Source organism: Symphalangus syndactylus, chromosome 18 (genome assembly GCF_028878055.3).
Source record: "Symphalangus syndactylus isolate Jambi chromosome 18, NHGRI_mSymSyn1-v2.1_pri, whole genome shotgun sequence".
In the NCBI taxonomy this organism is placed as follows: Eukaryota; Metazoa; Chordata; class Mammalia; order Primates; family Hylobatidae; genus Symphalangus; species Symphalangus syndactylus.
Window position 1 is genome coordinate 9,752,920 of NC_072440.2, and position 25,009 is coordinate 9,777,928.

The following is a 25,009-nucleotide window of genomic DNA, read 5'->3' on the forward strand; positions in this document are numbered from 1 at the left end:
TCACCTTGATGAGCCACAGTGAGGGAATCAGGGGAGTTCAAGGTGACGCCCACGCCACCATCAGAAGCACCCGGGGAGGAAGCAGGTGGGAGCAGAGAACAGAGGATGCACAGAGCTGGAGGCCAGGGCAGCCTGAGGGGCAAGTGGGTCAGATGCAGGAGCACTGGCCCTGTCCGCCCCTCCAGGCACTGAACGGCTGGCTCACCCAGAGCAGGGACCACATTCCTGACTTTACTGCTGTATCCCCGATACCTAGAATGGCTCTTACCTCCATTTTACAAGTAAATGAGTCAAAACATTCACTTCCAGTCCAAAAGGAATAAAGTACAATAGAGACCCATGGCCCCCAGCACCTCGGGGTCCTTGGCACTTCCACCTGACCCCTGTACGGCTGACTGTTCCCGGCAGGACTGCAACCCCCATCCCCTCAGGAGAACGGGGTGAGGAGGAAGCAGCACACACAGTAGTCGGGACTTACCTGGCCGCTGATGTCCGACATCAGCCCCAGAGGAATGAGGCATTCCGGCTCACTTGCCTGCCCAGCCTCGTCCACAAACACGTGAGTGAAGTGCCCAACTCTAGAGCAAAGATGTTCTAAATGGTAATTTCTGCCGAATTGTTTTAGCAATTGATGCCTCTGACACACTGGCAAAGCCACGCTCGGCACCCCGGGGGCACAGCGGGGTTGCCCAGGGGTGTGCAGGAGCTGGGGGTCTGGGTGTCACCCGGCTGGAGGGAGGACAGGCCACAGGTGTCAGGAGATGCCTGCTAAGCCACATCAGCATCCGGTGCTCTGCATGCAGTGTCTGTATTTCTAGAGATGTGGAGGGAAGGGGTGGGGGCGACGGGCAACACACGAGCGCCTCCTGGGGGCAGCTCACAGGAGAAGCGCCACAGGCTCCTGGCCAGCTCTCTACCTGCGTCTCACTCCTGTGATTATCAAAATACCCAGGCTCTAGTCCTGACCTCCCCTCTCTGAGCCTCCACCTCCCACGTGTCTCTCAGGAGGCGGCTGAGGTGAGAGCACCTGAATTGGCCGCTGTAAAGCGCTGAGAACAGGCCTGGCCATGCAGGCGGCCACAGATGGCCTCTCCTGCCATCCCATCCACTCATTTCCTCTTGACTCATCCTTGTGAGCCACTCTCAGCTGGGCACCGTCCGGCCTGCATGCCAATAGGCTGAGGCCCCGGGAGCCACTTCCCAATCTGCGGTACCATTAAGAAAATGGGGTTGGCCAGGCACGGTGGCTCACGCCTGTAATCCCAGCACTTTGGGAGGCCGAGATGGGTGGATCACGAGGTCAGGAGATGGAGACCATCCTGGCTAACACGGTGAAACCCCGTCTCTACTCAAAATACAAAAAAATTAGCCAGGTGTGGTAGCGGGCGCCTGTAGTCCCAGCTACTTGGGAGGCTGAGGCAGGAGGATGGCGTGAACCTGGGAGGCGGAGCTTGCAGTGAGCTGAGATGTGCCACTGCACTCCAGCTTGGGCGACAGGGCGAGACTCCATCACAAAAAAAAAAAAAAAAAAAAGAAAAAAATAAAAAAGAAAATGAGGTCTCTAGAATGGCTCCCCACAATTCTGGCCCCTGCTGCAAACTCAGTGAGGTTCCCAACTACAGAGCAGCTCTCCTGGCGGGTACCTGTCCGGCTCCTCCTTCTCTGTGTGACAAGGGAGGTGCAGGGGCAGAGAGTCCACAGCGTTGCTGATGGACAGGTTGCGGATTTTGCGGGAAGGAGTCGTCAGGAGAAGCTGCGGAGCTCTTGCCATGGGAAGGCTGCGGGACTGAGTGGAGAGCAGGAGCTCACTCGGCACATGATCTATTTCTAGAGCGCAGAGGGGCTGCCCCACCTGGGGCCATGAGCTGAGGAACAGGCACCCCGGCTTCCCTGGCTCGCCCACCCCAGCAGCTTCTACTCTGTGGTCAGGAGGCCTCAGTGGGGAAATGCTGTTGGGGCAGAAACAGGTCCTGATGCATGAGGAAGCAGGTATGGGGCAGAGAGATTGTCCGGAGCCACGCCAACACTCAACAGGACGCACCTTGGGCCTGCACCCTTCTCACTGCCGAGCCCACGTTCATCCTTCTCACTGCTGAGTCCAGGATCTCCCCTCTCCAACCCTAGACGCTGGGCAAATCCACCACCTCTGAGCCTCAGGTGTCCCACTGTGGGGTGAGACCCTGTGGTCAGACCTGTGCAGGGGTGGGCTCCTGCTTACAGCAGTGTTGGGCCCAACATGTCCTGCATCCACTCACGGTCAGCTGACACCTTTCACTTCAGGTCTCAATGTGTAACTCTCAAGACACGGATTTTACAAGTGACACCGTGAACCCCTCCCAGTGAAAGATGTGGAAATCAGCACACTGCCATTTCCCTATCTCATGTCCCCATTTCTGTTGAAAAAAATTAACATTATGTATCTTTCCTAGAATGTAAGCATTTAGGTTTCACTTCTGTATTAATTGCAGTTATATAATGTCACTTTTGCCAGATGACATTGCTACTTCTTTGCCCTTTGAAGTACCCCTCCCCACTCCAGCCACCCCCAGTGGCCAACTAACCCTGTGGGGCCTCTGCAGCTGAGCTGCAACACCCTCCCTGCTTCTGCACAGAGCGTCTCTGAGAGTGGCCTGCCCCAGCCGGTCACCTCCTCCCACTACCTGAACGTCAGCTCCAGGGTGCAGAGTCCATGCAGTGCCCGCCCTGCCCCCACAGAGCCCTCTGAACCCCAGTGAGGACTGGCTCTTCGGCTCCTGACCTTTGACTCATCAACACACATTAACAAAAAAAATCCCTCTCTTGTTCAGATCCGTGCTGTCCAATCCAGTAGCCACACACGGCTCTCGGGCACCGCACAGTGGCTAGTCTGAAACCTGACAAGCTCTAAGTGTAAAATACATGGTGGATTTTGAAGACTTGAACCAAAAAAAATGTAAAGTGTCTCATCAATCATGTTTTACTAATCTCATGATGAAAGGACATCACGTATGTGAGAGAGTTAAATGCGCCGATGAAACCATTCGTGACATGTTGTGATAGGCGTGGCTGGCTGTGCCTTTGCTCCATGTGGAGCTGACCGACCACCTCCTGTGGTCACCCTCACGACCACCGTGACGCTGGACACTGTCCAGGGCGACCTGTCTCCAGGCTGTCAGGGAGGGTGGGGCTTCCCTCAGAGGCCCCGGCTTCTCCCTCTCTCACCCTCAGCCTGTGCCCCCGACACTGTCTGGCTCTACTCACCGCGAGGGAGCTGCCTGCTGCCTCCCCGACCCCACCCCCCTGCACTGGGGTCTGAGAGTGCCTTGGTCCTCACTCAGCCTCCCTGGGCTTGAAGCTCTTCCTCCCAGCCCCCAGGGGAGGCCCTCCTATGACAGCCGGCACCCCGCAATCCATCTCCCCCGCCTGTCTCCCCTGAAGAGCCCCCAGCACCAGGGGCACAAACGGCCCCCGGAGTCTGATCTTACAGAGCCCAGCCGTTTCCTAGGCAGCCTGCCTCCCAACGCCCACTCCAAGAGACTCACTCTCCTGCTCAGAAGCCTTTCACTGGCTTCCCAGCTCACCAGAGGTCAGTCCAAAGGCCCCTCCACTGCCCACCAGGCCCAGGCTCCAGGCCTCCCCCTCGCCACCCCTTTCAGGCTGCTCCTGCTCACGAGGCTCTGGCTCCACAGTCTCCTTTGGGGAGACCTCAGTGCTCTCCAACCGCGGGGCCTCTGCACGGGCCAGTCCATCTGCCTGCCCGTCCCACTGCTGGCTCCTTCGAGTCCTTGGGTTCTCGGCCTCCCCAGCTCCATTCAGGCACGGCCCTCCCCAACCAGCCTTTCTCGCCCACAGCCCCGCCTCCCTCCCTGAGCACTGAGTCTCTGGGTCATCCACCCCTCAGACAGAAGCTAGGCGAGGACACCGACCTCCGCCCTGGGAGGCCCCATGCCGCACTCCATGCCTAGGGCTCACCTCACTCCTATTTGGTAAAACAGCCCTGAGGTGCTGCATGTGGTGATGATTATCCGGAAGCGTGAGGCTTTCCAGATGTCTTCTCCGTCTCTGCAATACGGTTTGACGGCATCAATAACTATCTGCGGGCAAGGAGGCGTAGAGTTAGTTTACTCCTCCAATTATTAAGCACTTCTATAAACTGGACGGAATCATCAGGGCAAAAAGAACTCCAAAAGGGAACCTTGCCCTGGTACCACTTCTTAGTTACGTCTAAGTCATGATTTAAGGTTTTTTTCCTCAAAATATTTCATACTTCCTCATCAATTCAGTCCATGTTTTATCAACTCTAGAGCCACAAATATAACACATAATCCTGTAGATCCTTCCCCAAAACAACTTTGTACATTTTCTATTCAGTTTGTTTGTTTATTTAGAGACGGAGTCTTGCTCTTGCTCTGTCACCCAGGCTGGAGTGCAATGGTGCAATCTCGGCTCACTGCAACCTCTGCCTCCCAGGTTCAAGCCATTCTCCTGCTTCAGCCTCCCGAGTAGCTGGGATTACCGGCGCATGCCACCGCGCCCAGCCATTTTCAATGTCTTTTTTAAATGCAATATTTCAGGCTGGGCACAGTGGCTGAAGCCTGTAATCTCAGCACTTTGGAAGGCAGAGGTGGGTGGATCACTTGAGGTCAGGAGTTCGTGACCGGCCTGACCAACATGGTGAAACCCTGTCTCTACTAAAAATACAAAATTAGCTGGATGTGGTGGTGCACACCTGTAATCCTAGGTACTTGGGAGGCTGAGGCAGGAGAATTGCTTGAACCCGGGAGGCAGAGCTTGCAGTTAGCCGAGATCAAACCACTGCACTCCAGCCTGGGCAACAAGAGCAAAAACTCTGTCTCAAACAAACAAACAAACAAACAAAATAAAAGCAATACTTCACTCTATAACCAAACCAGCAACTTAAAGGGATACTTAAAACCAAAGCAGGCTGGGCGCGGTGGCTCATGCCTGTAATCCTAGCACTTTGGGAGGCCGAAGCAGGTGGATCACGAGGTCAGGAGATCGAGACCATCCTGGCTAACACGGTGAAACCCCATCTCTACTAAAAATACAAAAAATTAGCCGGGCGCAGTGGCGGGTGCCTGTAGTCCCAGCTACTTGGGAGGCTGAGGCCAGAGAATGGCGTGAACCCGGGAGGCGGAGCTTGCAGTGAGCCAAGATTGCGCCACTGCACTCCAGCCTGGGCGACAGAGTCAGACTCTGTCTCAAAAAAAAAAAACCAAAAAACAAAACCACACCAAACCAACAAAACAAAACTACTTAAAAAGTAACAAGACCTTTGGGGATTAAATAAAAGAGGAATGTGATAATTTTACAATGCTACGAATGCCCACAATAGGTCTGGTAACTCACACAGAGTGAGAATGTGATGAAATATTCAGCAATCAAGCTCTACCATTTAGCGGTGAGGGAGGGCCCACGGCAGAGCCATTTCTGAAACACAGCTTTCTGTGGCGCCTCTCTGCCCACCCTCCTACCCTTGCCCTCCCCTGCCCACTTGGCATTTCCTACGTTCCAGGGAGGGGTTCTGATGCCCCCCTACTGCTTGCACCAAGGGCTCACCTCCTCGAACCTGCAGGTGGCGTTCACCCGAACCATGGCGGCCGGCTGTAGCACCTTGCTCTCGTGCAGCCGCAGACACACGAGGTCAGCAGCACTGTTGGAGGGCGCACAGACTAAAATCCGACTGTCCGGCAAGGCAAAGTGTACCTTCATCAAAGACGCACAAGAGACCAAGGCTCAACATCCACACCGCAAGGTGGAAACCAGGAGTCTAACCTCAACACGCACATTCGGGTGCAGGGACTCAGCTGCGTGGGCTCAGATGCCAGCCCCCAACACGCTGAGACCTGGGCCACGACTCTGCCTCATTACACTGCTGCCAAGGCGTGGGTTAGGTGGGAAGGTTCTCTGCACTCTCTAAGATTCTAAACCACCTTTCAGGGCAGAAACAGAGTTAGATTCATCTGCACATATCTGGCGTGTGGTACAATTGTGCGCTCAATACCTGTTTGCTAATTTGAATCCTGAATGACACTAAATGTAGATGGTCTTCGGCTTATGATGGTTTGACTTAACGCTTTTTTGACTATGATGGTGTGAAGGCCATCCCCAGTCAGTCTGCTCCTCATCTTACAAGGGATCATGCCTTGATGAACCTGAAACAGGCTTCCCAAATCCCATTACGATGGGTTTATTGGGTTGTAACCCCATCAAAAGTCAAGAAGCATCTGTAGACAATATTTTCATAAACTTAACTTCAATTACAAATGAAGATGCCTAAAACTTCTGCAGAATGGTGGCTGTAGCTACTATAAGAGTAACTTCTTTTCTGCGGCAAAATTTCATGATTCAGATAAAATAGTTCACTAGGCTAAAAATGAGTTTCCTTCTAAACCTATGAAATAAGCTTTTAAATCCCTACATACCCACAAAAACAGACTTAACATTATGAAATAACTGGTATTTCTCAAACTCTTTCCAACTGTCCGATTCTACAATCTAAACTCACACTTCCTGAAGACACGGACGACACGTGAACAGCAGCACAGAGCTGCAGCACCCGCGGCGCCGCTGTCCTTACCTGTAAAACAGCCTCTATTATTGTCACTGTCTTTCCAGTCCCAGGAGGTCCAAAGAGAATATACGGGAGGGGACGGCAGTCACCACTCAGAATCCTTTTAACTGCTAACTTCTGATTTTCATTTAGCACTGGATTGAAAAACTCCATCTTTCTTGATTTAGGGGTCTGAATTTCATCTGCTGTATTCAAAGTAGAGAAAGTTTCATTTAGATGCAAACAGCTCTCAACAGCTGTGGACACATCCTCACCTAGGTGAGGCGTCAGCACGTCTGTGCAAAGGCTAAATCAGAGTCACAGACAGGGAGTAGCTCTTCAGTGTGACCATGGGTAAGATGCGCACAGGGCATTCCCTTTAATAATCTGTCTGCATTTTTTTTTTCTTTTTTGAGACAGGGTCTGGCTCTGTCACCCAGGTTGGAGTACAGTGGCACAATCTCAGCTCACTGTAACCTCCACCTCCTGAGCTCAAGCGATCCTCCCACGTCAGCCTCCCGGGTAGCTGGGACCACAGGCACCCACCACCGTACGTGGCTAATTTTTTTTTTTTTTGTATAGAGACAGGGTTTCGCCATGTTGTCCAGGTTGGTATCGAACTCCTGAGCTCATGTGATCTGCCCACCTCAGCTTCCCAAAAGTGTTAGGATGACAGGTGTGAGCCCTGCACTCAACCTGTCTGTGCTTTGTTAAAGAGGGTCAGGAGAACGAATGCAGCTTCTGAGAGGAAAATGACAGGCTGTCAACTGATTCTGTGGCTTTAGAGATCACACTCAAATATTAGAGACTGGATTAAAAAATGTCCACAACTGCAAAGAGTACCTGGAAAAAACAACCCAGAACCTAAAAGTCTTCTTAAAGTATCTAACCTAAAACACCAAGTCTCCAGTCAAGGTGGAGACGGCAGCCGCCTGTCACAGGCCACACGCTCCCTGACTGTTCTTCCTTCCGCATGAGAGCCCACTCCTCAAAGTCCCCGTTTTCCAGGCGAGAGTTTCGCAGTTGCTCTTCTCCTTGCCCCTCACAGGCACATACCCCAATCGCTCATCTCTGCAGTAAAGGGCGCCAGAGCCGGCAGGTCCTTGTCACCAACACGCCTCTCCTTTGTTCCACGCTCAGCTTGGTCCGTCATTGTTTTCCTAGTCTAGAAATTATCAGGCAGAAAAATGTTTTAAAAAAACAGCTCGGTGTTTACACTGGCTTGGTTGAAAGAGCAAACGTAAACATCTAGTGTTCTACTTATTATATTTATTTAACAGCTCTTTGGATGGATCACAGGTCAGACCCTTTGAAAAATAAAGAAAAAACAAACTATCGGATAAAAAACTGCTAAAAAGGTTTATGCTTTTTTCTTTGAACTTGCTTTTAGAAATAAACTAAAATTTGTGATGAAACCAAAGCACAGGACTAAATTTTATTTTATTAATATCATCTTCCCTTGGTACATCCTACCTGCTTTCCAGGCTGGGCAGTGGGGGAACCTGCAGGGGACAGTCAAGGGTACAGCCCAGGGCTCTGGGTCTCACGGGCCTGGAGAGTGTGCAAAGAACCAGTGCTGCCTGTTGACGTCAGGCAAGATCCTGCACCAGGCCGGGCACGGGGCTCACACCTGTCATCCCCCCACTGTGGGAGGCCAAGACAGGTGCATCACTTGAGCCCAGGAGTTCAAGATTAGCCTGGGCAACATGGTGAAACCCTGTTTCTAGCAAAAATACAAAAAAAAAAAAAAATTAGCCAGGCATGGTGGTGCTCACCTGTGGTCCCAGCTACTTGGCAGGCTGAGGTGGAAGGATCACTTGAGCCCAGGAGGCGGGGCTGCAGTGAGTGGAGATTGCACAACCAACTCCAACCCGGGTGACGGAGACCTCCCCAAATCATAAAAAAAAAAAAAGGCTGTGCGTAGTGGCTCATGCCTATAATCCCAGCACTTTGGGAGGCTGAGGCGGGCAGATCACAAGGTCAAGAGATGGAAACCATCCTGGCAAACATGGTGAAACCCTGTCTTTACTAAAAATACAAACATTAGCTGGCCGTGGTGCCAACAGCTACTTGGGAGGCTGAGGCAGGAGAATAGCTTGAACCCGGGAGGCGGAGGTTGCAGTGAGCCAAGATCATGCCACTGCACTCCAGCCTGGTGACAGAGTGAGACTCTGTCTCAAAAAAAAACAAAAAAACAAAAAAAAAGGATCCTGCACAAGAATTGGTTTTGTGTGTGTTCCAATGTAAGTGGTATTTGTCCTGAACCAGTGGGATTTTCAATTTTTTTCATTATGATCTGTAATTCTTTGTTAAATAACTTCATTACTTTCATAGGATAGATTCTGGAATCTATAAAATCGAAAGTTCTGGGGCCAGGGGTAGTGGTTCACACCTATAATCTGAGCACTTCAGGAGGCTGAGGTGGGAGGAATGCTGGAGTCCAGGAGGTCAAGGTTGCAGTGAGCCATGATTGAGACACTGCACTGCAGTTAGGAGGACAGAGGAAGACTCTGTCTCAAAAAAAAAAAAAAGTTTCACATTAAAAAATTTACACACATTGCTAAGTTTTAGTCTAAAACAGGCTTGTCCAACCAGCGGCCCATGGACTACATACAGCCTAGGATGGCTCTGAATGCAACCCAACACAAATTCGTAAACTTTTTAAAACACTATGACATTTTTTTGTGATTTTTTTTTTCAGCTCATCAGCTATCATTAGTGTTAGTGAATTTTATGTGTGGCCCAAGACAATTCTTCTTCCAACATAGCCCAGGGAAGCCAAAAGATTGGACACCCATGGTCTAGAAGATTACGCCTATATCCTCCTCCCACAACCATTGTGTTTTGCAGAGTGTGACTGACATACAATAAGTTGCACATATTTAAAGTGTGTGACTTGACAAGTCTGACATGTGCACATACCCATAAAACCATCAGCACAATCGAGATGACAAATAGACCCGTCAGTCTCCAGAGCCACCTTGTGCTGCAGCCCCTCCACTGGCACTGGTTGGCTCACGTGCTCTCGAACTTCATACTTCATATAAATGCACACAGTGTGATTCACTGGAGAGCCACCTGTGTTGTTGCGTGTCAACAGTTTGCTCCTTGTATTGCTGAGTCATGTTCCATTGTACGAACACAATGCAACTTGCTTATCCATTCACCTGCTCACGGACACTGGGTTGTTTTGTTTTTGGTGATTAAAAACCCAGCTGCTGTGAACTTTGTGTATGGGTCCTCATGTGGCCTTATGTCTTCATCTCTCTGGGGCACACGCCTAGAGAGAAATGGCTGGGTTGTACGGCAGGTGTGCGTCCAGCTTCTTACATCTTTTGCACAGTGGTGTGCCACTCCCCATTCCCACGGAGGGTACGTGCCAGCGGCCCCAGGTGCTCACCAACGCACAGATGGCCCAGCTCAATTTCTGGCCATTCTAGTAGGTGTTCAGTGGTACCTCATTGTTGTTTAATTTGTGTTTCCCTAACAACTAATGATGTTGAACATCTTTCATGTGTTTATTACCATCTGTATGTATTCTTTGGTAAAGTGTTCAAGTGTTTGATCCATTACAAAAAATTGAGTTCTTAGGCAGTTTGTACTTTCATACGTTTTCCGAATACAAGTTCTTGATCAGATGTGATTTGCAAATATTTTCTCTAGTCTGTCACTTTTCATTGTCTTACCAGTGTCTTTTTTTTTTTTTTTTTTTTTTGAGACGGAGTCTCGCTCTGTCACCCAGGCTGGAGTGCAGTGGCGTGATCTTGGCTCACTGCAAGCTCCATCTCCCGGGTTCACGCCATTCTCCTGCCTCAGCCTCCCGAGTAGCTGGGAGTACGGGCGCCTGCCACGACGCCCAGCTAATTTTTTGTATTTTTTTAGTAGAGACGGGGTTTCACCGTGTTAGCCAGGATGGTCTCGATCTCCCGACCTCGTGATCCACCCGCCTCGGCCTCCCAAAGTGCTGGGATTACAGGCGTGAGCCACCGCGCCCGGCCTCTTTGTTTTTTTTGAGACAGAGTTTTTTTATGTTGCCCAGGCTAGCCTGGAACTCCTGGGCTCAAGAGATTCTCCAGCCTCAGTCTCCTGGGTCACTGGGACTAAAAGTGTATGCCATTGTGCCTTACTGTCTAACAGTGTCTTTTCAGGGGCAAAATATTTAATGTCACTGAAGTCCAATTTATCAATTTCTCTGTAAGTCATGCTCTTAGTGTCACATATAAAAAATCCTTGCCCAAAGAAAGGACGTGCAGATGTTCTTCTATGCTGTTTTCTAGATGTATAGTTTTAGGCTTTACATTTACGGCTATAAACCACAGAGTAAGTTAGTTTTTGTCTATGCTGTGAGGTATGGATCCAGGTTCATGTTTTTGCATGTGTCTTGCATTTACAGATCATTTTAGGTAAAACAGGCAACTTGATAATATGGAATCTTCCGACCCAAGAGATACAAATAGTATCTCTCTCCATTTATTTACGTCTTTTGTCAGATGTATCCCTAATGTTTAAAACATTTAGGTGCTACTTAAAAAAAAAAAAATTTCAGGCCTGGCATGGTGGCTCACGCCTGTAATCCCAGCACTTTGGGAGGCTGAGGCAGGCAGATCATGAGGTCAGGAGTTCGGGACCAGCCTGATCAACATGGTGAAACCTGGTCTCCACTAAAAATACAAAAATTAGCAGGGTGTGGTGGCACGCACCTATAATCCCAGCTACTCAGGAGGCCAAGGCAGGAGAACTGCTTGAATCTGGGAGGCGGAGGTTGCAGTGAGCCGAGATCCACCACTGCACTCTGGCCTGGGCAACAGAGCAAGACTCTGTCTCAAAACAAACAAAAAACCAAAAAACAATTTCTGAGTGTTTACTGGAAATATATATACAACTTATTTTTCTACACTGATCTTGTATCTTGCAAAATCACTTATTAGTTCTAACAGCTTCATTTTAGATTCCATCAGATTTTTTTTATTTTTTCTTTTATTTTCTTTTTTTTTTGAGACAGAGTTTCACTTTACCACTCAGGCTGGAGTGTAGTGGTACAATCACAGCTCACTGCAGCCTCGACCTCCCAGGCTCAAGGGATCCTCCTGCCTCAGCCTCCTGAGTAGCTGGGACTACAGGTGTGTGCCACCACGCCCAGCTAATTTTTAAACTTTTTAAAAATAGAGACAGGGTCTTGCATGTTGCCCAGGCTGTTCTCAGTGATTTTCCCATCTCAGCCTCCCAAAGTGTTGGGATTACCGGCATGAGTCACCACACTCGGCCTCCATCAGACTTTCTACAGGATGTGGATGCCTGTTCTTTCTGCTTCATTGCCTGTCTACAATGCACAATGCTGGGCAGAAATGCTGAGTAAACATGCCCGGATCCTGATCTTACAAGCAAAGAACATTTAGTTATCACTAAGTAGGTTTTTGTAGGTAAAAGAGATTTCCTTTTATTTCTAGTTTGCTGAATTTTGATCAGGAATAGATGCTGGTCTTGTCAGATGCTTTTTCCAAGTCTACTACCATGATTATATGGTTTTTCCTTTTCAGTTGTTAATACGGTATATTACACACTGATTTTTGGAATGTTAAGCCATTCCTGGGATGAACCCTCTTGGTCTCATACATGTGTCATATACATATATACATATATGTATACATATAAAAAATATGTGTATATAAAATATATATGTGCATATATAAAAATATGTATATTTATAAGTATATATGTATATATATAAAATATATATGTGTATATACATATGCATTTTTTGAGACAAGAGTCTTGCTCTGTCACCCAGGCTGGAGTGCAGTGGCATGATATCGGCTCACTGCAATCTCCACCTCCTGGTTTCAAGTGATTCTCCTGCCTCAGTCTCCTGAGTAGCTAGGTCTACAAGCACATGCCACCACACCCAGCTAATTTTTTTCTGAGACGGAGTCTTGCTGTATTCTATTGCCCACGCTGGAGTGCAGTGGCGTGATCTCGGCTCACTGCAGCCTCCGCCTCTGTTCCATTTTAGATAGTTTCTATTGCTCCGTCTTCAAGTTCACTAATTTTTCCTTCTGCATTATCTAGTCTGCTGATAATTCTGTCCAATATATTTTTCATTTTAGGCAATGAATTTTTCATTCCTAGAAAATTGTCTTTTATATATCTTTCGTGTCTCCACTTAACCTGCTCATGTATTCTACTTTCTTGAACACATGGAACATATTTATAACTGTTTTAATGTCCTCATCTGCTAATTCCACCATGTTATTTTGGGGGGGTTGGTTCCAATTGACTAAATTTTCTCCTTTCGGGTTACATTTTTCACTTTTTCATTTTGTAACCAGATGTCAGTGTCCATTTTATACCTTGCTGGGTGCTGGATAATTTTATATTCCTATAAATAGTCTTAAACTTTGTTCTGGGATATAATCCAATTATTTGGGAACAGCTTGCTTCTTTTGAGGCTATCATACTTTGTCAGTCTGGGCCGGAGCAGCCTTCAATCAAGGGCTGGACTTTCTACACTCCTGAGACAACACCCTCCCATGGATTCTACATGTGAATTACAAGGTTTTTCTTCTCTGGCTATGGGCACAGCCATTTCTGGCACTGTGTCAACTTTAAGGATTGTTCTTGCTGCTCTTTCCAGCTGGTTCTTTTCCAGGCCTGGGTATTTTACTCACATCATGCACTGATCAATGCTCAGCTGAAAACTCAAGAAGGAATCTCTGTAGGTCCCCAGATGCTCTCTGGCCCCTGCCCTCTCCCCAGCACTCTACTCTGTCAGCTTTAACCCCCTTGTCCTCCCCACCCTTCCAAATGCTGTCTCTGTACTCAGATAGGTCACTGGGCTCCGCCTGGGCTCCCTCTTGGTGCTCTCTGGCCTAGACACTCTCGGAAGGCTGTGAGTTGGGAAAACCATGAGGTCACCTCATTTGTTTCCTCTCTCAGGAATCCCTGTCCTATGATAGCTGATGTTAATGTCTGAAATTGTTGTTCCATATAGTTTGTCTTATTTTTTATTATTTCAGGAAGGAAGATAAATCTGGTCCCTGAAATTCTATCTTGGTTGACATATGAAATATTCTTGAGTTTATTTTCAATCTAGTTAATCCATAAGAAGATAATGTTTCACATTTTAAAATCTACAGTCAATTAGGAATGTGCCCACCTAAATAGTAACACCTCCCTGATCTCACACACCATCCGCACCATAGACTCTCCCTGAGAATCAGGCAGTAGAATGAACCAGTAATGAGGTGATGACGGAGAAGAAAAGCACTGTCCAAGGAAGACTCTTTTCTATTTGCAGAACAAAAAAAGAGATCAACTATAAAATACGCCACAGATGACTTTCAAGGATAACCTCTGGCTGCTTCATTTGTCATGTTTTCCATGATTGTGTAGGCATTCTCAACCTATCATTTTTGCATTTTGTGGGAGGAACTATAAAATGGTAAGCATTTTTGAATATTAGATATAATTTAAAAATTCATGTTATACATTGAAAACATGCTCATAAAACCAAATTTGAATAGCACAAAATAAGTTGTAAGCTCCACCATGACATAGATGATTTTCTTGTTACTGGAAACACGAAGATAAATAAAACCATTTCTATTGTATTCACAAAAATATACTGAGAGCCCAGGACAATACGTGGCATGTAATAGGCACTATATTACTATTTATGGAGTGACTGGATTATAGAAGCTTTTCTTTTTTTTTTTTTTTTTTGAGATAGAGTTTCGCTCCTGTTGCCCAGGCTGGAGTGTAGTGGCTCAGTCTTGGCTCACTGCAACCTTTGCCTCCTAGGTTTAAGCGATTCTCGTGCCTCAGCCTCCCGAGTAGGATTACAGGTGTACACCATCACACCCAGCTAATTTTTTGGATTTTTAGTAGAGATGGGGTTTCACCATCTTGGCCAGGCTGGTCTTGAACTCCTTATCTCATGATCTGCCCGCCTCGGCCTCCCAAAGTGCTGGGATTATAGGCATGAGCCACTGCGACCAGCCTAGAAGTTTTTATAAAATATCTTTGCAACATTCACAAAGTTTGCAAATGTTAACAATTTGCGGGGTGTGTATCCTTCCAGACATTTTCCATGCATACACAATCACATAAATGTACCTAAGTGTACACATAAACCATATAATTTAAAAATAAAACTCTAAGGCCAGGTGTGGTGGCTCACGCCTGTAATTCCAGCACTTTGGGAGGCCAAGGAGGGTGGATCAAAAGATCAGGAGATTGAGACCAGTGTGACCAATATGGTGAAACCCTGTCTCTACTAAAAATACAAAAATTAGCTGGGTGTGGTGGCACACGCCTGTAGTCCCAGCTACTCTGGAGACTGAGACAGGAGAATCATTTGAATCCAGGAGGCGGAGGTTGCAGTGAGCCGAGATTGCGCCACTGCACTCCAGCCTGGGTGACAGAGAGAGACTCTGTCTCAAAAAAAAAAAAGAAAGAAAAGAAAAAAGAAAAAGAAAAAACCCAACTCTAAGGTCATATAAACATCTGTACTTTGCTTCCCCTATTTAATATATTATAGCCATGTTAGCCCTTGCATATAAACTTTACACTAAATCTATTTTTGAATATTTTAGTTCACTTTATTTTAACTGCAATTTAGAGTTATTTGTGAACCACACTGCTCTAATACTCCAGTCAACTGAGCGCTAATACTCCAAGGAAATGCCCACCCCGTGTAGACAGTCACATCGCTGAGCCACCCCTGTGTAGAGACAGCCACGCCGCTGAGCCACCCCTGTGTAGAGACAGCCACGCCGCTGAGCCACTCCGTGTAGAGACAGCCATGCCGCTGAGCCACCCCTGTGTAGACAGCCACGCCGCTGAGCCACCCTGTGTAGAGACAGCCACGCCGCTGAGCCACCCCTGTATAGAGACAGCCACGCCGCTGAGCCACCCATGTAGAGACAGCCACGCCGCTGAGCCACCCCGTGTAGAGACAGCCACGCCGCTGAGCCACCCCGTGTAGAGACAGCCACGCTGCTGAGCCACCCCGTGTAGAGACAGCCACGCTGCTGAGACACCCCCTGTGTAGAGACAGCCATGCCGCTGAGCCATCCCCTGGGTAGAGACAGCCACGCTGCTAAGCCACCCCCTGTGTAGAGACAGCCACGCCGCTGAGCCATCCCCTGGGTAGAGACAGCCACGCCGCTGAGCCACCCCCTGTGTAGAGACAGCCACGTTGCTAAGCACTACCTTTTTGCTGGTGGACTGTCCATTGCTTTTGGTGTCTTGTGCATGGTTCCAATTTCCCGTCACTTGTGGAGACTGTAAAATAACTTCTTCTGGAAACAACACTTTTAAAACAAAAAATGGTAAGAGCATAGGTATAACTAAAAAGCTAAAAAAAATTAATAGAGGTTGTTTATGGCCGACCCTAAAGTAATTAATGTTCTATTCCCTTCCTTTCTTAACCTGCCTGTTATACTGTTTCTAAATTATAGCATTATTAGTACTGCATATTCTTCACAACAAAGCCATTTACTTGCCCATCTGTAAAAACAAAAATGAATTACATTTATGAAGGGAAAAGCGAGCAAGATAAATTTATTTTCAGTTATTTAAGCATGCTATTATTAGTTATTCACTAAGTTGAAATAGTAAGAAAACACTAACACTTGATAGAAAATTAAAAACATGAATATAACAAAGTTTTACTTCTAATATTATGACTGAAGAGACTATTTTACACAAAATTTTACACGAAGCCTATAAAAATACTCTGTGAAGATGTAACACTATCATTCTATAAAAATAATACCTTTTACACCTAAGTGGATGACTTGTTCAAGTGCAAAGTGACACCGTCTGCTTGTGGTCCTGCAGGAAAGAAAACCACATAAAATAACCTTACATTCAGAAATATTAAGGCTGGCATAAGGTAATGAAAATTTTACGATACAATCTTTAAGTCAATATAAAAAAATCACAGCAACAATCCAACAATCAATGAAATAGGCAACAGAAAAACACTAGAGAGGATGGGCGTGTGGTGGCTCACACGTGTAATCCCAGCACTTTGGGAGGCCGAGGTGGGTGGATCACCTGAGGTCAGGAGTTCGAGACCAGCCTGGCCAACATGGTGAAACCCTGTGTCTACTAAAAATACAAAAATTAGCTGGGCATGGTGGTGGTGCACACCTGTAATCCCAGCTACTCAGGAGGCTGAGGCATGAGAATCATTTGAACCTGGGAGGCAGAGGTTGCAGTGAGCTGAGATGGCACCACTGCACTCCAGCCTGGGTGACAGAGTGAGACTCTGTTTAAAAAAATTTTTGTAAAAACCACTAGAGAATACCAAAGAAGCAAAAAAAAAAAAAAAAAAAAAAAAAAAGCATGGGACAAAATCCCACACCCAATCTTTCTTTCTTTCTTTCTTTCTTTTTTTTTTTAAAGAGACTCTGCTCTGTTGCCTAGGCTGGAGTGCAGTGGCACAGTCACTGCTCATTGAAGCCTCAAATTCCTGGGCCCATGTGATCCTCCCACCTCAGCCTCTCAAAGTGCTGGGACTACAGGTGTGAGCCACCACACTTGGCCCCATATCCATTCTTGATTAAAAACTCACTAAAATAAGAATCTATCTTCTCAACCTGATAGAGGGCCACTACGGAACCTACCACCTATGCTGTACTAACTCGCTCAGGACTGACAGCCCTCCCCTAAGACCAGGGATGAAGCCAGTGCAGCACTTGTCACCACTTCTATTCCACACTGGTATACAAGTTCCAACCAGCGCAGGAAGGCAAGGAAAACAAATACACAGCATCCAAATAAGAGAAGAAGAAGTAAAACTGTTTTTGGTTTTTTGTTTTTTTTTTTTGACGGAGACTTGCTCTGTCGCCCAGGCTGGAATGCAGTAGTGTGATCTTGGCTCACTGCAACCTCCGCCTCCTGGGTTCAAGCGATTCTCCTGCCTCAGCCTCCCAAGTAGCTGGGATTACAGGTGCCCACGACCAGGCCCGGCTGATTTTTTGTATTTTTAGTAGAGATGGGGTTTCCCTATGTGGGCCAGACTGGTCTCAAACTCCTGACCTCAGGTGATCCGCCTGACTTGGCCTCCCACAGTGCTGGGATTACAGGCGTGAACCACTGCACCCAACCTAAAACTGTCATTCTTTGAATGAATTATTGTATATGTAGAAAATCCTACAGACTCTATGAAAAGCTACTGGAGCTATTCAGTTTAGGAGACTTGCAGGACACAAGGTAAACATACAAAAATCAATTGCTTTTTATAAATACTAGAAACAAGCAATCAGAAATTTAAGTTAAATTTACTGTTTATAATAGCCATTTAAAAATTTTAAATAGGTATAACTCTGACAAAAGATATATAAGACCTATACACTGAAAAGTATAAAATATTGCTAAAAGAAATGAAAACAGATGCAAATAAATGGAGAGACATACCATTTTCAAGGGCTGGAGGACTCACTATTATTAAGATTTCAATTCTCCAATTCTCCCTTAAACTGACCTATAGGTTCAATGTAATCCCAATAAAAATCCCAACAGGCCTTCTGTAGAAACTGATATGACCTAAAATCCATGTAAGACTAAGACCTAGAATAGCCAGACAACCTTGAAAAGGAACAAAGTTGGAGGCTTGATACGACCTGATTTTGAGACTTGTCATAAAGGCACATATCATACACTATGTTTCTGTTCCCCCCAGCTTCATATGGTGACACTTCATCCCCAATGTGATGTTATTGGGTATGAGGAGTTGAGGCCTTTGGCGAGTGATTAGGTCATGAGGGTGGAGCCTCATGAATGGAATTAGTGCCCTTACACAAGAGAGCACAGAGAGCTCTCTCATCCCTTCTGCTGCGTGAGGACACAGGGAAAAGACAGCCATCTATGAACCAGGAAGCAGTCTCACTAGGACACTGAACCTGCTGGTGCCTTGACCTTGGGCTTCCCGACCTCCAGAGCATGAGAAATACATTTCTGTTGTTTATAAGCCACCCCATCTATGGTGCTATGCTAATGCAGCCTGAGTGTACTAAGACAGACAGTAAGACCCTGTAATGTTGGTGTCAAGACAGACAAGTGTACCAATGGAACACAACAGAGAGTCTTCAGAAACAGATCAACAAATATTTGGTCAACTGATGTTTTTTTTTTTTTTTTTTTTAACAAAGGTACAATAGTAATTCATTGGAGAAAGGGCAGTTTTTTTCATCAAATAATGCTTGGACAACTGGATGCTCATTCCACCCTCCAATTTCCATTCATACCCCACATATAATTTGCAAAGCTTAATGAGATAGATCATAATCCTAAATGTACAGGTTAAAGCTGCCAAGTTTCTAAAAGAAAACAGGATAAAATCATTGAGATCCAAATTAGTTAAAGATTTCCAAGATGCGTCACTAAAAGATCTGTGAAAGAAAACATTCATAAACTGGACTTCACCAAAATTAACAATTTCTGCTTTTCAAAAGGCACTATAAAAACAATGAAAATACAAGCTGTAGTCTGAGGAAATATTTGCACAGACACATATCTGATAAAGCACTGTACTGAAACTATACAAACACCTCTGCAAACTCAATCACGAGAAAACTATTTTTTAAAATGGGCCCAAAGACTTGAGGAAAGACTTCAACAAATATTTTGTACAAATGGCAAAAAAGCACATAAAAAGACGTTCAGCGGCTGGGTGTGGTGGCCCACACCTGTAATCCCAGCACTTTGGGAGACTGAGGTGGGTGGATCACGAGGTCAGGAGATTGAGACCATCCTGGCTAACACAGTGAAACCTCATCTCTACTAAAAATACAAAAAAAAAAAAAAAAATTAGCCGGGTGTGGTGGTGGGCACCTGTAGTCCCAGCTACTTGGGAGCCTGAGGCAGGAGAATTGCTTGAACCTGGGAGGCGGAGGTTGCAGTGAGCCGAGATTGCGCCACTACAATCCAGCCTGGGCAACAGAGCGAGACCCTGTCTCAAAAAAAAAAAAAAAAAAAAAAAAGACATTTGAAAGAAGACTCACTAAAAGCATTACCTATTGTATGTAAATTCCACATCCATAGGTTCAAAGTTATAGGCTTGTTCAAATTCTGGATTAATTTTAAGAGTTACATCTTCTTCGTGAATCTAAAAAAGAAACAAACAATATACCTGATTTCTTGAAATAATGTGGTATCTATATCTAGCAATACATCATCAAAAATTCATTCTATAGCTCTGAGCTAAAATTTGATATCTATCTGCAAAATTAGTTGAAAAGGATTAAATCATTATGCCATTCAATTATACAAACAAGAGGAAATGGATCACTACACACTCATACTTACTGAACTTCTATTCACTTGGCCATAGCTTCTAAGGCTCTGAGAATAGAGAATGTGTGGGAGGTCACTGACTCCATAGGACACAAACAAAACAACCACAAGTATAGCCAAGTGTTACCTACTGTAAGGAAGCCTCGATAAGAAGGTCTGCTGGGTGCAGTGGCTCACACCTGTAATCCCAGCACTTTGGGAGGCCAAGGTGGGCGGATCACCTTGAGGTCAGGAGTTCAAGACCAGCCTGGCCAACAGGGCGAAACCATCTCTACTAAAAATAGAAAAAGGAGCCAGGAGTGGTGTTGGGCACCTGTAATCCCAGCTACTTGGGAGGCTGAGACAGGAGAATCTCTTGAACCTGGGAGGCGGAGGTTGCAGTGAGCCAAGATCATACCACCGCACTCCAGGCTGGGTGACAGATGAGACTCCATCTCAAAAAAAAAAAAAAAAAAAAAAAAAGTCATTACAAGACTTCACCTTTTAGTAGAAAAGCCCTCCAGCTAAAGCAAGATCCTGCATGATCAGTTGTGCATATTCTTTCCTAGACAGTATGGGTAGAAAAGTAAGAAGGAAAGCCCTGATCTGAAAAGGAGCTCAAGCTCTTCTCCAGGTGACTCAGGCGACACCCTGGCAGGGTGAGTTTCCTGAGGGTCAGGACTGACACCAGCAGAGGGTCGGGAAGCTACGCTCTAGGCTGGCTTCCAGCTCCGGGACGAAGGGAAGCAACAGTGGTACAGGGTCGTGGGATCGTTTCCCCTGAGGATGAGGAAGACAGACCTAGTCCTCACTGTACACAGGAGACATGAGTTAGCCTACTTGAGAACAGGAGGAGGTGGCATCCAAGAGAGCCTGAAAAGATGAAAATAATTTTTGGAGCTAAAAAGGATATGGAAGGTCATTTCAGATGCCACGGTTTCATCAATGGCATGGAGGCCCGGCCACATGGCTCAGGAACCAGGGGTGGAGGCAGGCAGGTGCCTTCCTCCTGAGATCTCTGGCTCTGCTTCTTTGGAGGTTTCGGTATGCAAAGCTTCCTTTCTTGGCACAGCTGGTCTACTATTTGGAGACTAAGATGGTCACTCGGCCATCCTGGGCTCCTCATGTCAACTTGGTCAACAGCAAAGGTAGGTAATGGAGAGCTGGCGAGGTCATGTCACTCGTGTCTCACATCTCAGTCCACAGGCGATGGCCTAAGTCATTACAAAATCTCTGAAATCCTGCCAAGATTTTGTCTTCTGGGAAATATCCCATTCTATGAAGTCAGCCACAGCATGGACCCTGCATGAAAGTGTAGCACAGAGTGACTGTGGCGGCAAAGGTCGGAAGCTGCCTCTTCTCCAGATCCTTACCAGGCTCTTCTAGTTCTCTCAGCCCTTCTTCCTTCTGACAGTAAAGGCTCTGGCATTCTCCCTTCAAGTTTTCTACATTAAATAATGTGTGGCTTCATCTTCCTTGATGCACAGATAAAGCACCTCCCTTCTCATGCAGATCCCAGTATCACTCCCAGTGCTATGCTCAGTACATGACCAGTAAAGTCCAGCCCAAGAGTCACAGACCACCCCATGCAGAACCATCTGGAGCACCAGGAGCTACTCAAAGCCAAAAAAACCACCTTCACACAAACATCAGAGCTGCAAACTCATAGGTGTATTTTTCCTTTCAAGGCCTCCACTCTGCGAGCTCTTCCGGAATCCATTCAGAATGCCCAAATACAACTCAAAGCAAACCTCATGACTTACATATAACCTAAAAGATAAGTATGTTTTACATGGTTGAAAATTATAGTATTAAGTTTCCTTTATGCATCAAAAATCATTTAAAGATTCACTGTATCTTCACGTTTTCCAAAATAGCCAATGCATATGGGAGCATCTCCCCAAGAGCTGTGGGGAGAACGTTACCTTTCCAACCGGTCAGAAGGGTGCGTCTAACACAAACTCATTAAGAGAGAGTGCTCTCACCTCAGTCACGTAGCTGATGTATTCGATGGCATGTCCATTGTACTCTTGAGTTTTTAAAATCAGTTTATCACCTAGTTAAAAAACATATTACCATGTTTAAAGCTAATACAAAATCACAAATTTCTGGGCTGTCCTATAAAATCCAACACTGAGGAGGTTCAATAAAACGTTACTGGGGTCAGGCCGGGCGCGGTGGCTCACGCCTGTAATTCCAGCACTTTGAGAGGCTGAGGCGGGCAGATCACAAGGTCAGGGGATCAAGACCATCCTGGCTAACATGGCGAAACCCCATCTCTACTAAAAATAAAAATAAAAATAAAAAAAAATTAGCCAGGCGTGGTGGCGGGCGCCTGTAGTCCAGCTACTCGGGAGGCTGAGGCAGGAGAATGGCGTGAACCCGGGAGGCAGAGGTTGCAATGAGCTGAGATCGCCACTGCACTCCAGCCTGGGCGACAGAGCGAGACTCCATCTCAAAAAACAAACAAACAAACAAATACAATACTGGGGTCAACTGCTTACAAATAATGAAATACAACAAAGAAACATGCTTGATGTACATAGGTTGCTGATTTTTAGTGAAATTCTAACCAAAAAGAAAGAAAATGTGATAATGTGACTGTCATATTGCCAGTTAAAGGGTATCTTCTCTCAAGTGTGGTTTCTCTGCTAGTCTACCCAGCGAAGCATGTGAGTAACAAACACACCTGCGTAGAGAGAAGGCCTCCCTTCAGCCAACCCTGGGACCTCCAGAACCAGCAGATCCCCATTCCTTCTTAAGATGATCCCGCTCATGTTATACTCTTTCAGTTCCATTTCTGCATAAATCTCCTCAAGCCACAGCAAAGTTGAAAACTTCTCCTTGTAATTTGACATGTTCAGAAGCTGGAAAACACCCAAATGTTATAAAGTCAGCGATAGCTCAGCAGCACTCTGGAAGGCAGCAGCTCCGGAGCGGGAAAGTCCCAACAGCTCCAGTTCAGCAGATGGTCCCCCAGGTGGGGCGATGCTCGCCAGAGTCTGCAGATGCCTCAGTACGTTCCCTGGCCTTCAGCACGAGGGCCATGGGGCTCCAGCACACTCCCTGGCCTTTGGCATGAGGCTGCGGGGCTCCAGCTGGTGGTGTCCCTCCCTGCACTGCCCACTCCTGTCTACCCTCCCTGCTATTTTTCAGGTTCTCCACGTTAATTCTGGAAAGGCAGAATTTGGCTTCCACAAACATCTGTGAAAAAAGGACAAACTTCCAGGTCTGGCCAAGGCGGACTAACAAGGACCAGATTTACCCTTCTGCCTGAAAAAAACTAAAAGAGACAGAGAAATAAGAAATGATGGTGTTTAAACAATGAACATTACGCAGCAAAGGACTGTGATCCCAAGACTGGGGAAACAATCCATGGGGGCCCCATGACTGATCCACCTGTGCCTGAACAGAGCTCCTAGGCCCCAGCACATAGGACCCAGGGGAGCTGCATGGTCTCTGAGGAGAGGAGCTCTGATCTGTGGGGCTGAGTGTTGGGAAGAGCAAGCAGCACTGAGTGGTCTGGAGAGGGTCGGGGACCCACTTGGGACCATCAGCCCAGCACTGAGAAATGCATGAGACACCATCCTGCAAAACCCATTGAGGGGCCAGACCAGGGCCTCAGCATGAGGTAGGGGAAAACTCACAGCAGCCTCCCCGGAATTGGAAAGTGAGAAGGCAGAAAGTGCGTCTGAACACGTGGTGGCTGAAAATTTCCAAATCTGAAGAAAACTCAAGGCCACATATTCAAGAATCCCAATGAACCCCAAGCACAAGAATAGGAAGAAAAGAATCTCTACCACCACATGTCGTAAACCAATCTATTAATATCAGTAATAAAAGAGAGAATCTTAAAAGCAGCTAAGAAAAAACAACGTTATATGCAAAAGAGCAAAGATAAGAATTAAAGCAAAAGAACCCCACAAGAAAAACTAAAAAATACTTAGGAGATGAATGAAAACAAAAACACAATAAAGCAAGACTTACAGGAGCAGCACAAGCAGTGCTGAGGGAATTTGTGACTATGAGCACTGATTCCCATGAGCACTGCAAGGAATTAGACAAAGGAGAACAAACTAAACCCAAAGATAGCAGAAGGAAGGAAATAAAGATTAGAGGAGAGATGAACGAAAGAGAGAACTGAAAAACAATACAGAAAACCAGGAAAACAAAAAGTTGGTTCTCCAAAAAGATCAACAAAATTGACAGACTTCTAGTAGATTAACTAGAAAAAAAGAGAAAGACATAAATTACTAAAATAAGATAGGAAAGTGGGAACATTACTACAGATTCTACGGAAATAAAAAGGATTATAAGAGTATGAGCAATTGTATACCAATACCCAGATGAAATGGACAAATTCCTAGGAACACAAAACCTACCAAGACTAAACCATGAAGAAACAGAAAATCTGAATAGACCGATTACTACTAAGGAGGTTAGAGCAGTAATAAATATTCTGAAAAGGAAAACCCCAGGACCTGATAGCTCCATAGCTAAATTCTACCAAACATTTGAAGAATAACTAATACCAATCTTTCTCAAACTTTTCCAAAAAATTCAAGAGGAGGGAACACTCTGACTTATTCTTATGAGGCCAGCATTACCCTCATCCCAAAGCCAGACAGGGACACTTCAGGAAGAGAAAACTACAGACCAATATGAACACTGATGAAAAAATCCTCAACATGATACTAGCACACAAAATTCAGCAGCATATGAAAAGGATTAGCTGGGTGTGGTGGCTCATTCCTGTAGTCCCAGCTACTCAGGAGACTGAGGTGGGAGGACTGCTTGAGCCCAGGAGCTCGAGGCTGCAGTGAGCAGTGACTGAGCCATTGCACTCCAGCCTGGGCAACACAGCGAGACCCTGTCTCAAAAAACATATATAAAATAAAAGGATTACATGCTATGATCAAGTGGAATTTATTCCTGGAATGCAAGGATAGTTCAACATTTGACAATCAATTACTGTAGCAACATATTAACAGAAAGAAAAAGAAATCACATGATCATCTCAATACAGAAAAAGCAACTGAATTTTTTTTTTTTTTTGAGACAGAGTTTCCCTCTGTCACCAAGGCTGGAGTGCAACGGTGCGATCTCAGCTCACCACAACCTCTGCCTCTTGGGCTCAAGCACCTCCCAGGTAGCTGGGATTACAGGTGCATGCCA

General features: G+C 46.2%; 1 protein-coding gene across 12 annotated transcripts in view; it reads right to left on the reverse strand.

Moving 5' to 3' along the window:
- Positions 1 to 25,009, reverse strand: part of MOV10L1 (Mov10 like RNA helicase 1) — a 70,080-nt gene that overhangs the window by 11,519 nt on the left and 33,552 nt on the right. For 11 of the 12 annotated variants that reach the window (XM_063622483.1, XM_063622481.1, XM_055252856.2 and 8 more), the window contains 10 exons: positions 22,524 to 22,701; positions 21,820 to 21,890; positions 19,576 to 19,667; positions 16,329 to 16,387; positions 15,764 to 15,864; positions 7,610 to 7,718; positions 6,581 to 6,759; positions 5,560 to 5,706; positions 3,952 to 4,073; positions 479 to 578 (listed from right to left, as the gene is read on the reverse strand). In XM_063622483.1, the coding sequence (XP_063478553.1) occupies positions 479 to 578; positions 3,952 to 4,073; positions 5,560 to 5,706; positions 6,581 to 6,759; positions 7,610 to 7,718; positions 15,764 to 15,864; positions 16,329 to 16,387; positions 19,576 to 19,667; positions 21,820 to 21,890; positions 22,524 to 22,701 (1,158 nt within the window). The remainder of the gene's footprint in view (positions 1 to 478; positions 579 to 3,951; positions 4,074 to 5,559; positions 5,707 to 6,580; positions 6,760 to 7,609; positions 7,719 to 15,763; positions 15,865 to 16,328; positions 16,388 to 19,575; positions 19,668 to 21,819; positions 21,891 to 22,523; positions 22,702 to 25,009) is intronic. The other variant, XM_055252853.2, reaches the window with a different exon arrangement.